Source organism: Pholis gunnellus, assembly GCF_910591455.1.
Source record: "Pholis gunnellus genome assembly, chromosome: 15".
Classification (NCBI taxonomy): Eukaryota; Metazoa; Chordata; class Actinopteri; order Perciformes; family Pholidae; genus Pholis; species Pholis gunnellus.
Window position 1 is genome coordinate 8,386,050 of NC_136542.1, and position 15,022 is coordinate 8,401,071.

A 15,022-nucleotide genomic window follows, 5' to 3' on the forward strand; every position below is an offset into this window, starting at 1 on the left:
CTATTTCAATGGAAAGTTCAGAGGGAAATGAGTAACTATAATGGTCTGTAGCCGGATCATAGTCGCATGAAGCCTGATAACAATCATCTCTGAGCTTTTTCTCAAATTCACTGTTCTCCTCTTGTAAGCCTACTTCTGAACCTGCCAACCATTCAGTGTGTGATGCCTCTGAGAAACACGATGAACCTCTTCCAACACTTGACTCCACCTGCTCTCTTGTTGCTTCCACATTCACATCTGTACAATCACTGAGGTTATCGAGGCATTTATCCTGGAGATGGTTGGTATTTATCATTTCTCCTTGTATATATTGTGAGAGCCTGTCACCCTGTCTGCATCTTTTCTCGTGAACTTTTAGATGTCCGAGCTGTGTGAAGGTTTTGCTGCACGAGGCACATTTGTATGGCCTCATCCCAGAGTGAGTGACCAAGTGCCTTGAGAGCTTGTACGGAAACGCAAAGGTCTTAAAGCATATTCGGCATGTGTGAACTGTCCTTTTTTTACAAGTTATGCTATTTTTAGAGTTTGTCTTAAGGAGATTGTTCACTTTTGTGACAGCTATTGCAGGCCTGGTGCACAGCAATGCACTCACTTCATTAACTTTTGCAACATCAGAATTTAAACGTGTCGCGTCTTTGTTCACAGATATATTCTGTCGAGGGATCCGAACACTGATCCTTGGCTGCCGTTGACTATCTGCTTTCAGTTTTCTAACGTTCTCCTGTTGATTGACTGCCTTGGACGGTTTCCTCTCACGGTGAGTTCTTTCGTGGGTTTTCAGATGTGAAGATTGCCTAAATGCTTTCCCACACAAAACACAGTGAAATGGTTTCAAGCCTGTGTGTACCATCTCATGCCTTTCTAATTTAGAGGCACTTGGGAAACACTTTAAACACCGCAAGCACTTGTATTGCACGTTGGCTGGATTTAGCATTGAATTAGCCGTCTGTGTCCTTTTCACACTCACTGTGGAAACCTTTCGCACAACCTCATTTTTCTTTGAGGTATGTGGCGACATCGTATCTGATTCCCGGTTGTCATTCTGAATAATTACCATGGAGAGGGTCTGATCCAGGTGTTTCAGGGAGACGACATCGCTGATAGTGTGTGTCTCAAAGTCCTTATGTAGTAACATGTCCTGGACTGGGACGTCTGCTGCAATCCTTCTATTGAACCCACCTCTGCAAGAAGGCGGCCGATTGATATACAATGATCGTTGTTTGCGATATCTAGACCACAGGTGTGTGCGAAAATGGATCCTCAAGTGTGGTTTCTGACGAAACCTCTTTCCACACATCTCACAGCCGAAGGGCCTTTGTCCAGTATGAGTCATCATGTGCCTTTGGAGTTTTGATACCGACGGAAAACATTTTAAACACGTATGGCACCCATGTATTTTCTGCCGCTCGCTGGCGGCGTTGCAGGTTTCCCTCTGCCGTTCTGCTGATGTGATTACCTCACAATCCCGAGGAAGAGGGTCGTTGCAATCACTGCAATTCACGCTCCATGTTTCTGGTTTGACAATGATGTTCAAGTCAACGGGATCTGCAAATAAATGACGTATTTCTTCAGAATCAGACATTTTCACATTATTGCTGTTTTGCACAGTGGTAGGAGTTCCCAACTCATTTAGGTTCCTACAAATGTTATGACGACGCACTGAATTACCTTCCAACTGCAAGGACCTGTTGCAAACCATGCTCTGGGATGGTTTCAAGGACTGCTGTGTGAAGTGTTGCTGCTCTTGTTCATCTGACTGATTGAACGATTGCTCTGGTTCTACGGCTGCTTCTGACTTGACTTCAGTCTCGACCAGGTCCCGCACAGCATTTACATTTATTTTACACTGTAGCTCCAGTTCCACTGAGGAATTCACACGATTGCGATGGCCGGTGGGACGTTGCTGAAATGTCGACTGAAGCTGCAGACCCGAGGCTCGTCTGCTATTACAAAACCTTTGCTTTTTCCTTTCAGTACCGACAGAAAGTGAACATTCATTTTCTGTACTTAAATGAGATTTCAAGTGTGCCTTCTGTCTGAAGGCTTTCCGGCAGATCATGCACGAGTAGGGTTTCATCCCCGTATGAATGAGGAAATGCCGTTGCAATTTGGATGGCGAGCAGAAGGTTTTGAGACATTTCGGACACTGGTGCTTCAAAGTCATTTTGCTTCCGCTGGAGCTCAATTCTTGTGACTGCAGGGGCCCTTTCGAATAGGCCTGTTTAGAAAAAGTCTGGCCTGACTCTCTGCTCCTCTCAAATTGTTTTGGTTTGTTATGAGTTGGTGATTGAATCCAACGCTGAGGAGATGAAGTAAACGACTTCAAGCGGACTTTGCAGGTGTATCCATTGTGGGTATTGCATACAGATGCGTCTCCATTTGCAGAATCAACTAGCTCCTGAGTTATTGGCTCCATAACATGTGAGATACTGCTCCGAGTCTTCAAGGCATCATTTGCAAGTGACATATTTTTAGGTGGATTTCCAGTTTTGTGAGCCACATTTTCTCTTTTCCACTCTCGCTGGGAGGTCACAGGAGATGACACAATCGAAGGCATTACATTGTAATTACCACTGCCACGTGTGTTAATCCCTGCTGCTGGTTTATTGTTATTTACTGGTTGGTTGTGCGTTACAATGGCATCCTGTAGTAGACAGTCTGTTGGAAGCCTTGGATGGTGGACTTTCTGCAAGTGTGTTTTTAAATGATCAGACTGTGTGAAAGGTTTTCCACAGATTGTGCAGACGAAGGGCTTCTGGCCAGTGTGGATGAGATAATGTCTCTGAAGTTTAGATGGTGAGGGGAAAGATTTTGGACAAACAGGGCACGGATGCATTTTCAAATCACCACATTCGTGATTGTTTCCCCTCCCAAGTGGTTATCCTCTCATTAGACCTAGAGAAGAAAATAAAGCATTACAACCTAAAGCAAGCGTGCATGAATTACAATAAATGCAATGACAATAGGATACATGTGATTCCATAAATAAAATGCAACTAACCTCGCTAATTAACATTCAAAATATGTTTCCTGTTTTAGGAATTTGACAAAGGCGGTAACAGTATAGCCTGCGGGAATCTGCAGCAGGTGGCTAACAAGCCGTGTGTTGAATGACTAATATATAATACATAATATATAATACAGTCAAACGTACTTACTAAATACGTTTGGAGTTGCCTGAGGTCTTATTTTAACTCATTTCATCAGAAGTTGGCAGCGTCTGTAGCTCGTTAGCTTTCTTGCTAACAATACGAGATGACGTCACCGGATGTTGCTCTGGCAACAAATATGTACGTCCCTCACAAATGTACGGCAGGAAACAAAGGTTTTCGGTCCGTGCCAGAGCGGGATACCGCATGAAAACGGGTGTTATTTTTTTTTAGATTGACGATACAGAGGCTATGCGAAATGATACAACCGTGCCATCATAATGCTAAACCTACCCATATGATGACAAACCCTTTCAATAGCTCTGCTTTGAACAGAAAACAGCTCGGCCTACTTTCATTTGTAGGTCAAAACAAAGTGTTCTGCTGTGTCCCACGTGAGATAGGCCAAAGCTGCTGCAAATCAAACCTCATTCCACAACTTAGCACAGACATCGACGACTTTATTGCAATCATATAGCACCTCTGTGAAAACGTGCCCGTACTTAAACATTTTTTTTATTAATGAGGAAAAAATAAAAAGAGTCCCTTATCATGATCATGTTTAATTTTTTACTGTAAATCCCATCAGTGTATGTAGCCTATTACATAACATAAACAGCATACAGAGCATATAGGCTATGGTGTGAAAAGTACACTAATTATCTTATACATGTTTGCTATTCAGATGGCTCAACAAGTCATGCCTTCTGACTGTAATAGTAAAAGGCAGTGATGTTGTACCAGTGTTGTAAGCAGCAGACTGGTGGGTTAGCAGTCCTCCTCCTCTGTTAATTTCACATGCGATGGGCTTTTCCACTTCATATTTAAACCAGCTGTTCCCTCTGATATGTTCATTTTGGTTCACACATTTATTTATGATTCTGTAAATGTAAATACAATTTCTGAGTTCTGAGCCGAGGGATTTGCTCGTCTGTGCTGCGCCAAGTGTTGTTTGGTTTTGTCATTGTACATATGCCTCTGTTTTGGCATGTTTAATAAAATATAATAATGTTACTTTTCAGAGGAAGGCCTTACCAATAGACAGCATTGTGATTCAGTTGTGTTGTGTCTTAGGGTTTTGGTGTAGTGTTTGGTCTGTGAACCTAGTTTAGACTAGCAAGACCCAGGCCTAAGACCCAACCAAAGGCTTTCAGACCATGTTGGATTTACAGTACATATATTTCTATGGTTTTCCCCTCAGCTTTTCTGGACATTTGATATTCCTATATCTAGAAGTAAACTCGTTTAGTTAATCGACAAAAATGAATCATTGTCATTGTTGATTATTGATTAAGTTGTTATTCAAGAAAATTTCGAAAAGATGAAATTTGTGTAGCAAAATATTAAATCATGTTTAAGTGTTTACTCAAAATGGGTTAATTAAAGATACTTAATATACTATAATATAAAGCTGAGTTGTTGACCATCAAGAATAAAAAAAAACAAAAATGCAAATACTTACATTAATTCAAAATACAACAACAATTAGAAATGTTTAGAAAATAATTCTATATTTTAGTGTCTTAACGCAGGACATTGAGCCAAATATATCAGTGATCTATTATAGAAGAGAGATAAATGTAAAATATTTCTTGTTTTAATGCTTAATGTATACATTTGTGGCACTCAGTATTGTGGAAATACTGCACAAATGGAATTGAAAACTATTTAGCTTTTAAATTACAGTTTATGTTGACCACAAGAGGGCAGCAGACACCACTAAATAGCATATGATGGCTTACCAGTTCAACAGTTAGAGCAAGTTTCATTTAGTCAGTGCTGTGACCATGAAGACATGCTTTCACAATATGTCAGGGGAAGAAAACAATGCATTTTGTAACAAAAATGATTCAAATATGCAAACAAACAAACCCACAGTCACTGAGGCAAACAGACCACATTTCCAAGAGGCGTCTCGTGCAATGCGGCCGCTTCTGAGCCGGGCTCCCCTACTGTGGCCCACTGCTATGGGGAAAGAGAGTCACACACATCAGCCTGGTTAGCCTGGAGGAAGAAACACACAGTTAAAGTCCATGTGCAAGGCCACAATGACAAGAGCCGCAGGCTGGAACACTGTGCACAAAGGACAATGTTAGCCACAACAACCAGTTTGTTTGCAGAGCGGTTTCAGGTCAGCTTGGCAGAAAATATACATTTGACAGAACACAAGAGAAAACTAAATGTCACCCTGTCTTTATTCATTTTGTGAGGAAACACAGAGGTAAAAACACAAAGAAATGTGTCTGCCACAGGCCATCACATGGGCTATGATGAGGGTGTGATGATATTTGTTGCTTTGCCTGTGTCTGCATGAAAACAGGCCCGCTGAAAGACAGAATGTATTGTTTATAGTGTGATCGACAAGTGGCGGTCGTGCACAGAATTTTAGTGGCAGCGCTGCTCTGTGTTTACAGAAATGTTGAGTCTTGTATTGCTGTGTTATAAAACCCTTGTAATTTAACCATTGCTCCACTAAGAGGAAAAAAAGCACATGCGTTCAAACCTCAATACAGAAATGTCTTGCAAATGTGGGATTTTAATAATAAGAGTTAAATGCAGTGGACATATTTAATTGCAATGCATTGGGCTGGTGTGTGCCGTTTCTTTATTTTCATTGATCAATTTGGACAAAAAAAAACATTTCTCAATCTTTACCAAGACTGCTGAACGTGCACGTTTGCTCAGCACAGTCTTGTTTGGCAATGCCCTGCTTGGCATTCAGACTGTTACACACATTTAGAAATTTAAAGAATACAATTGACAAAGAAAACCTTTTTAGTGGGATGTGGGAATAAATGTATTGGTGTTTACTTGACTGGGGTGTACAAGTATATAATGAAAGTACTGTATTAAAACACGCCTATATCATAGTGTGCATTGGACAGCTGCATCATTCAACAATGTCTGAATGTCCCCCTGGTGAGGCCCTTTAAAACCAAACAAGTGAACATTAACACACACTGTATATTTACGGAGCATCGGCTTGCTCTTTCTCATAAATAATTGCTTGTTTGTGTTTTTCCAACCCTCAATAAAAATCTCCAGGCCCTATTGGCTGCCTCTATTGTTCAATTTTTGATAACAACAATCAAAACAACATTGCGGGAGGTGAAGATCAATAGCTCACTCCACTCTGCCGCCATCACAAGCACAATGAAGAGAATAGCCGGAGTGAAGAAGCATTCCAACTCGATCATCAATACGGTTCATGATCTTTGAGAAAAGAAATGTTCCAGGAGCAATGGTTAATAGTGTTATTCTCGTCCCACATCGTCACAATGTCCATTGACAGCCCCAGCGCATACACACACACACACACACACACACACACACACACGCAAACACACACACCTGCCCTGCAGCTGTGTGTTGTAGTGTCCCTCTCCCATTAACCAGGTTGCCTTAGAATCAATAGAAAACATAAAGAGGCTTAATCTTTTCAGGTGCTCGGTGCTGATTGCCTATTACACAATAATAACACACCTTGAATCCCATAGAGCATGAGAGCGAGGAACACAGTCCCCTCATCCGCACACATTACACACTGCCACAAACAGTCACACAGTAAATCTACAGGTTTACAACTGAACAGATGGTGTTAGCGGTGGCGCTAGGCCTTTATGAGGGGTGTTAGCTGACGCGGTGAGAGAAATTCCAGCAGAAACAGTGGGATATCAGGGGATACAGTTTATCGCCTCGTGGAATGGGACACTGCTGGTGTCTCCTTTTGTAGACTATGGTCTCCAGTCCTCTGGTATGCAGCTTCAGGTTATAGAAGTTCCATTAAGACTCTTCTCCGAGGCAGAAGAACAGCTGCTGCAGCATTCAACTCCGGTGGAGGACAAAGTGAATTATAAGCCTATAGGTTCTGGGATATGAAGTGGAATAAACACATCCTCAGAACCGCACACGATCAAACCCCACTTGCAGACAGACACAGCTTTGCATTTCAACAATCAGCAGTGATAAACAGTCAACATCAATGAGCGGTTATGCAGTTTTTATTTTCCACATACACAGATGTCCTGTTGTAAGTCATGAGGTGTTGGGCTGTCAGAGTCACTCCTTCAGAAAAGCCCAAATGAATTCCAGTGATGTGGATGACTGGAGTCTGGTTGTTGACGCTGGCTGTGTTTCTATAAACTGAGCCAGCAGGACAGGTGGAGGATCTGGGAATCAGGCAAGTCCAGGACTGGAACCAGGGCCACAGAAGGACTGGACTCTCCCAGAGAGCTTCTTAAACTTTCTTCAAGTCCTGGTAAGGTAAAGACGGGGAGGAAGATAAGGGGGTGAGGGCAAAAAAAAAGAGGGAGGCGTTAGTTTCATGAGAAGTTAGGTTGGAGTGGGACATTAGGTTCTCATATAGCTGCCCCACTGGGGCTTTCCCAGGACAGAGGCTGCACTTAACCCTTCGACCAGGGATCACAGGCCTATTTACAAATTATTGGCATTCTCAAATCCTTGGCAGATTGTAGACCCCCCACAAACCCCCAATCCGACTCCCTGCAATGCAGACATATGGTCAGCAAGGACTGAACTCTAAGCTATCCCTCCCAAACTCAGACACACACACAGAGCCATACACAACCAAACACATATACACAGAAGAAGGGGGGGGGGGGGGGCAACCCTGACATGCCCTTTTGGACAATCCAGCAGCTTGTTGGGGGGGGTCTAGTGCAATGTATCCTCTGCTCCTGTTGTGTTGGGATGTTAGGAAGCTGTGTTGGGACTACCTCTCCGTTTTACTGGAGCCAAGAGATGTTGTTAGTGTGTGTGTGTGTGTGCGTGTCCGTGTGTGTGTGTGGCCGGACTACAGACGGGCAGTGGACATGTGAGAATTCATTGAGCGTCTCAGAGCCTGGTCTTGATGACAGCCTGTCTATTTAGCAGCAGCCCGCTGGGATGTTGCCCGTTCCCTCCTCTGCTCTGTGCACTAATTGGTCACAAGTGTTCCTGTCTCATGGTTGACTGTCCTGGCTTATTCCTCACCAAGCTGGATGGTACTCGGGTGTGGTCACTGTGATCTGGCATAGTAAGGGAAAAGTATGCTACACTTTAGTAGCATCACTACTGCAAATCAATCATTTTTCACCCACCACATCTGTCTAATAAGATGTATGCCGAAATGACAACTAAACCTGCGGTCTCAGTGGACAAACACAAACCAATGCTCTTTAAATGACATCTACTACTGACATTTAAGTGAACTTGCAGAGCGAGAAATCAGGACGGAGAGGTTACGTGAGCGGTTCAGCACTATTTAATAAGCCTCATTCTCTTTCATTTGAAGCACACGCAGCATGCCAAACATCCTTACAAAGAGCCCACACACCCTAATTAGCTAATATGCACTACAGCTTAAAATACCCCCACTGAACACAGGCCCTTTTTTTGGAGGGCATTAAAAGCCTAAATATGTGTTATCAGAGCATGTGGTGCTCCCTGGGAAGCAGGATCCTCTCTGAAGATGGCTAGCTGACAACTGAGTGAGCTGGAGAGATCACAGACGGGATGGTTTTATTAAGAGAAGAAACACACCCTTCATCACACCTTGCGCACTAAGCCTCTTTTATGTCAGGACGTTTTAATCTTTGTACTAACAGATAGGAAATAATTGCGCTCTCTCTTTGAGAGTGTCTTTCAGTGTCTGTTTACACAGACATGCCTGCTTATGCATGAATGAGAGACATGAGCAGTGGGGTGAAGGTGACTTGAGTGACCAGGCAATTTTGTGTTCTTTTGTCTTTGCTTTGTGAAAAGCGAGAAAAGACAGCTCGCTTTTCTCCGGTCCCTATTAATGCTTCCGTAAAAAAATCACACAAAATTCAACCCAATCCCCATCCCCTGGTCTCTCAGCCCCCCCTTTGGGCTACACGGGGCGCCTCATTGAGAGGCGCAGTGGACAGAGGCTGCAAGATTCAAAAAAGCCATCACATTAGCAATGGGATGGAACTAAACCATCTCCCCCAAGAGGACCAGCCATTATTCTGCTTCACGGCGAACACACAGGGAGTTGAAAAGGTTGCTGTTAAATCTCTGTGTTTTCAAAAAACAAACCATTACTAAAACCAACAACACCCCTTTATGCTAAACATCAAAAGCCATTTTTGTTCAAACTGATTAATATATAAATATTGTAAGGCTAAGTGAATAGAAGGAGGGGTGTAAGTGACGGCAGTGGTAAAAAGGAGAGAAAAAGGAGGTTCCTGAGTGGAATGGTTGATGCCTGCTGGGCTTATGGGGCTTTTAAGCGGTGGCCAAGGCCCAGAGCCAGTGGTTTTTAGTTGTGCTACACTGACTTCCAAACTGGTCAAATTAACCGGTAAACGAGGAGGTAATTAGCAAGTGTTGGCTCATGAAAATTGTTCATTTAGTCCAAGGAGAGTGAACAAAGAGGATGAGGGGCTGGGTGTGTGCAGTCGAGCAGTGATTCTCAACTGGTGGGTCGCGGACCCGTTTTCAGTGGGTCGCGCGGGCCTTTGCCCGAAAGAAGAAAAAATAAAATAAAATCTGTTGCTTTTATTTTGAAGGGGATTTTTTGAAGGGGAGTGCCATCTATTCACACTCCTTAATAGTATTTGGCGTTAATGCCTTGTAATGCTGATAGACACCCGCTATTTCACAGCATAGAACAGGTTATTTTCATTAAATAAATTTGAGACATTGAAAATGTTCCTCGATTTGGATTGTCACTAAGGGGTGATGGTGGCCAGACAAGTTGAAAACCACTGCAGTAGAGCCATGGAGAAACGGAAAATGTCCTCCCCCAAAGAAGCTACAATCAATAACTTGATACCAACAACAGATGAGAGAGGTTGCTAGTCGTGATGAGCCCACTAAGAAATATCACCTAACTCTGTAGTTCTCAGCTCTACAGAGGTTTATAGTATCTCTTGGCTCATCGTATTGGTTTTCTCGGCCCACAACTGCTTTGGTTCGCTCTCACCGCTCTCAGCTGTTGAAGAAGTGAACATTTTTGGAGCATTTAGCCGATAACTAGCCCGATGTTTTCCTCAGGAGTTGGTGGAGACCGAAGCAGAGCTAAAAGGAGGGTGAGCCACACCCAACTGGCCAAAATCAATATGGAGGATTTCTATTTGGAAGATACATTTAAATGTATCTAAATGTATTTGATTTTGATACTTAGAGTGTAAAATAATGGATTTCTTTAACCACAAGAGCTTATTTAGGCCCTTCTTTGAAAGTTTTTCATGCGATGTGGCCATCTATCTTCCGGAGAACCTTTCGATCGTAAGTAACAAGTTGAGACAAGATGTTTAAAGGTTTCATTTGGAGCATATGTCATGTCTATCAGCTGTGAATCCTAACGCAAGTAACCCAAGGGTGGGGTCGGGGGTAGGGTGGGGGTGCAGTCACATTTTGCTCCAGTGTTGTTGTCTGTCTGCGCGCTGACAGCAGCAGTTCTGAGGCTGTGACTGCTAGCGCCAGAGGTGTTACTTTTCCTCCTTTGACTTTTTGGATTCATCACCCGATGAGCATAGGCTGTGACCCATAAAAACGCCCATGGGTAAGCTTCCAGGGCTTGGCTGTGCGTGGAGGATAAGGTAACAGATTCCAGCTCAATGATGAGTCAGTAAATGGTTTTAGGGGAGCAGCCTGTGCAGTCAATAATCAAAGAAACATACATTTCAAGGGTGAAGATTGAGGTTGCTTTTGCTCCAGTAAACCAATGACCCAGTAACACAGTTCATGTTTTTTTTTTAAGATAAACTACCATACTTTCTAAAGAGAAGCATCTATAGTTCATTTTGTGCTAAAGATGTAGCATATATTTGCGATATCTACATCCATTTGATCAGTTTTGCATATCAAATTCACGTTTGAAATATCCGAACAAGATTCCTCCTCATTGCTCGTTGCTCTCCTTCTTTTGTGGATAATGAGAAAAAATAAATGATACGCATCATAAATCGAGAAACAATGTTAATAACAATTATATAATAGGGTAACAAAACAAATAGTGCTGTTCGTCTGTCATGCATATCAGCACGTACTCGAAACGGATCAACCGTTTCTCCATTCATCACTGGTTACCATGATTCACATCCTCAAGAAGATGAGTTATGTCAAAGCTAAAAATGACAGAAAGATGGCTGGTTTGGCACAGATTCCAAAATGTTAATTGACTGCTTCAGCGATGACTTGACAACTGAGCCTGTGTGATCGATGTGCTCCTCGCCCTTTTCCCTCCGAGAGATATCTCTTAGGATAAAACAAATACCGCTACACATTTGCCTTGACGAGGACCTAGAATCCTGGGAGCAGGAGTCGGTGCCGTATGAAAGTGTAATGATGACAAAAGACCGTGCCAGCTGCTCGGGTTACTGTACACAGTGCAGACACAACAAATGGATTACAATAATTAAACAGGAAGAAGTGGAGATCCTCTGGAGAGACTGCTTCCTAGAATATCTTATGGAGTTTACTTAACCAATGTCAGCTCAAACTTTCTTTGAAAGAGAGTGCAGAGAGAGAGACGGGGCTGTCGGTTTGTTTTCATTAATAGAGTGATGTGGAGCTCGACTTGCAAGAGCAGCGTTGCCTTCAACAGAACAGCGTATTTAGGATAAATCCTCTTAATGAGTGTAAATATTCAAATCGATCCAAAGCGTATGTGTAGTGTCTCGAGTGGGGAAACAAAGCGAAATACCTTGGACGACCTGCTGTGCCAGTGAGTGGCGGCACTTGTAGAACACCCTGGCACATAATGGCACCAGCTCAGCATTCATCTTTTCCGTGGCTTTCTTGAATGTGGCGGCGACTGCGTCTGTTACATCCTTTGCAGCCGTGACCTCCTGGTTGTCGCCGGGCACGGCCAGGGACAGTGAGAGCGAAGCGCTACGCATGTCGGCAGACGCGACAGTGTGGCACTCTATGGATACGCGTGCCACCTTTGTAGTCATGTGACAGGAAGTCCTTTTGGTGGGATCGTCCTGAGTTGCAGTTACATGAAGCTCAACAGCTGCACCCTTGGGTAAGGCCGGTACCACGATGACCAATAATGGCGCGGGTTTGATCTCAGGCTCCCACAGCAAGTCCTGCAAAGCAGACAAGATGGAATTTAGATGAACCGGCTGGCAAATGATATACTGTGTTGTGCTACACACTACAATCAAATGTATGGCCCTCCTGCTGGGATGCATGCTGTGTTCATCTGACCACAAACACTCCCCCCATCAGCATTAAACGTCATTCTAAGGCACATCATAAAAATTCAACCACACAGCACTAAGACAGGATTTTTATGTGACAGACTGACAGGCTATCAATTAACACGAGATTGTGAGGTAATAATAGTAGTGTGCACAAACTATTCAGAAAGAAGCCGCACCGCTTGCAGCCGCCCGAAACAAAACGCCACAAATGCATTCAGTGTGAGCCGCATTCGTTACCATGACAGGTCCTATGCGAGATGACTTCTCACCTTTCTAAGAAGATCACTCACAACATGTTATGGCAGTTTCACCACACACATTTAGTGGAAAATGGCCTCAATTTCATCTATAGAGCCAAAATCTCTTTATTTTTTTTTCCTCCTCAGGACTGAGAGCCATTAGCAGTAACAAAATGTCTTGGAGCAGTGCTACAATGTGGCCCTCTAATAATACTTGGCTGTGGCTTCATCTGCTAATGGGAGAGAAATGAGTGTTTTATATAACCGCCATTTCAGTCGGAGTCGATAGGGCAAAAACACTTAACCCGCTTTTCAATTTGCTGGATCAATTTTCATCCACTTACACCCCACTTCGTAAGTGCAGAATAATAACAGGTTACTTACATTTTATTTTGATATTCACTCACAAAAAAAAGAAGGAGAAATCATCGACAAGAGCAGACGACGGCCTCTTTGTCCCTTCAACAGACGAACCCGTCATGACCCAATCAGCCATATTCAGTGAGGCAGCACTTACCTTCAGATTAAACTTTAGCAAACGCTTAATTGTGTATCAACAGCTAACCTCTTGCCTTGGAGAGTGAAAAAACATTTAAAAAAAAGCAAGTGTCCTGAATGAGTATTTGGGCAGCGTAGGGGTTAAGATTTCTTCACTCTGCTGGTTCTGAAACCCAGCCTAGCTTGCCGTGATCAACAATAACAATCACAAGAGCGGAGAACAATAGCCGTGTCAGCACGGACCTCTTAGCATGTCAGACAAAGTGACAGCACATATACGTGTCCTATGCTTTGATAAATGTTATATTAGCACTTCTGGCACCGGCTAGGTATTCTCCTAGAGGGAACCGCTCCTGCACTTGTCAATAGTGATTGAACATGGACTAGAAAGTGGGAACTGGGGAGAGAAGTGACAGGACAGGGGGTCCTGCTCAGCCAGGCTTAAAGGCCACCCTGCAGGCCTTTGGTGCAGAGGTACTATACCCAACCGACCGTCCACAAGGAGATCAGGGGACTTCAGCAGTGCAGCTCCAGCCTCTGGCAGGACTTAACTGTCACGGCACAGTTGCTGACTTTTTGTCTGAGCTGTCGGGCGAGGTTACATCAGTCCCTTTTTGTTTCATTATTAATGTAGCCAACCAAAATGTTACATTAGGTGGCAGGTTTGTTCAGCAGTCCTGTGAAACTAAATGTGCTAAAGATGCATCACTGTGTCTGTGCGTCTCTGTATGTGCACGTTATGTGCACACGTGTGTGTGAATCAGACTCGACTGTGGTCAGACCGCCATTACCCTGCCAGAGGATTGAGAAGGGGAACACTGGCTGACATCCCTACCTGACCAGAGATCATTTATTAAATGAATCCAATAAAACCCAAACTTTGATATATGGTGGAGCGGAGCGCTGGAGGGGCAAGTTGGGAGAGCAGGCCGGTGGCAGAATGTGTGTGTGTGTGTGTGTGTGTGTGTGTAGAGGGGTCTGTTCTGCTCTGCACCAGCCACTTAACACAGTCCATCTCATTACTTCATCCCACTTCAGTTCCAGGGCATGCAGCCATTCCCCCAGTGCTCTCTCACTCCGTAGGCAGCAGGTAAACGCATAAAGTCTGGTTCTGCTGCGCTCAGCTCTCTACACTGATGGGGTGTGACCTGCCTCTCCTTATGTTTGTTTTCTTTCTCCCCACTTTCCTCCCTCTAACTCATGTCCGTGCGCCTGAAGCGTGCGGTGGGTTGGAGGGCCGAGAGGCGTGAAAGCCGAACGGTAAACACGGTAATAAGGAAGTGGTGTAAAGGCGGGGAACAGCGGGGAGCTGATGGGACTGCGCTGCTTAGCCAGTTCCCCTACATTTCCTGCCCAGCGGGACGCCTTCAGCATGTGGCTCATGTCTCAGCACTTACTGTAGTGCTGTCAGTCTGCTATAATATCCCTTCCCATTCACTCTCTTTTTTAAAGATTCCGCTCTGACGCTCGTCAGACTGTTTGTGTAACTGAAACACACAGGGCCATGTCAGTGGGGTGAGGAAAAGTTTAAGGGTTTGAGGCCATTATAGAGCGACAGCAGGGGCCACAGTTACACTTCTAAAGTCCCAAGTAAGCAGGAGAGAAATCAGTATTAGTTTAGTATACAGGAAGGAAACTCCCCACACTGCAAATTCAGAGCTATTTAATTCAATTCTCTTCCACACTTCCAAAACAACCTAGTGTTTATGAATAGTGTGTGTGAAAATAAATATATTAACATCTGCTTCATGATCATTTTCCACTTTTTGACATGTTTTCAGAACCTGTTATTGCTGTACAAACAAAGGGACGTCTGTTTAACATGTATTGACTTATCACATCAACATCTCCCTGTTCATCAAAACCCATTTTACACACGCAGACAAGCAGGCTCTTGGTGGTTTAATGCACCGTAAATACAATTTCACACTTGTAGCGACTTCGGTATGCTCCCAAT

General features: G+C 43.7%; 2 protein-coding genes across 2 annotated transcripts in view; both read right to left on the reverse strand.

Moving 5' to 3' along the window:
* Positions 1-1,497: 1,497 nt before the first annotated feature.
* LOC306707282 (putative zinc finger protein F56D1.1) lies at positions 1,498-3,261 on the reverse strand (the record flags this gene model as incomplete). The annotated part of the gene is made up of 3 exons (XM_079174676.1): positions 3,159-3,261; positions 1,607-2,895; positions 1,498-1,512 (listed from the first exon to the last, which is right to left on the reverse strand). The coding sequence occupies exons 2-3, from the start codon at positions 2,834-2,836 to the stop codon at positions 1,498-1,500; spliced, it is 1,245 nt and encodes a 414-aa protein (XP_079030802.1). The 5' UTR covers positions 2,837-2,895; positions 3,159-3,261.
* Positions 3,262-7,179: 3,918 nt separating this feature from the next.
* Positions 7,180-15,022, reverse strand: part of dph6 (diphthamine biosynthesis 6) — a 53,740-nt gene continuing 45,897 nt past the window's right edge. The window contains exons 14-15 of the mRNA XM_079175108.1: positions 11,824-12,211; positions 7,180-7,404 (exon numbers count right to left, since the gene is read on the reverse strand). Of these exons, the coding sequence (XP_079031234.1) occupies positions 7,286-7,404; positions 11,824-12,211 (507 nt within the window). The 3' untranslated portion in view covers positions 7,180-7,285. The remainder of the gene's footprint in view (positions 7,405-11,823; positions 12,212-15,022) is intronic.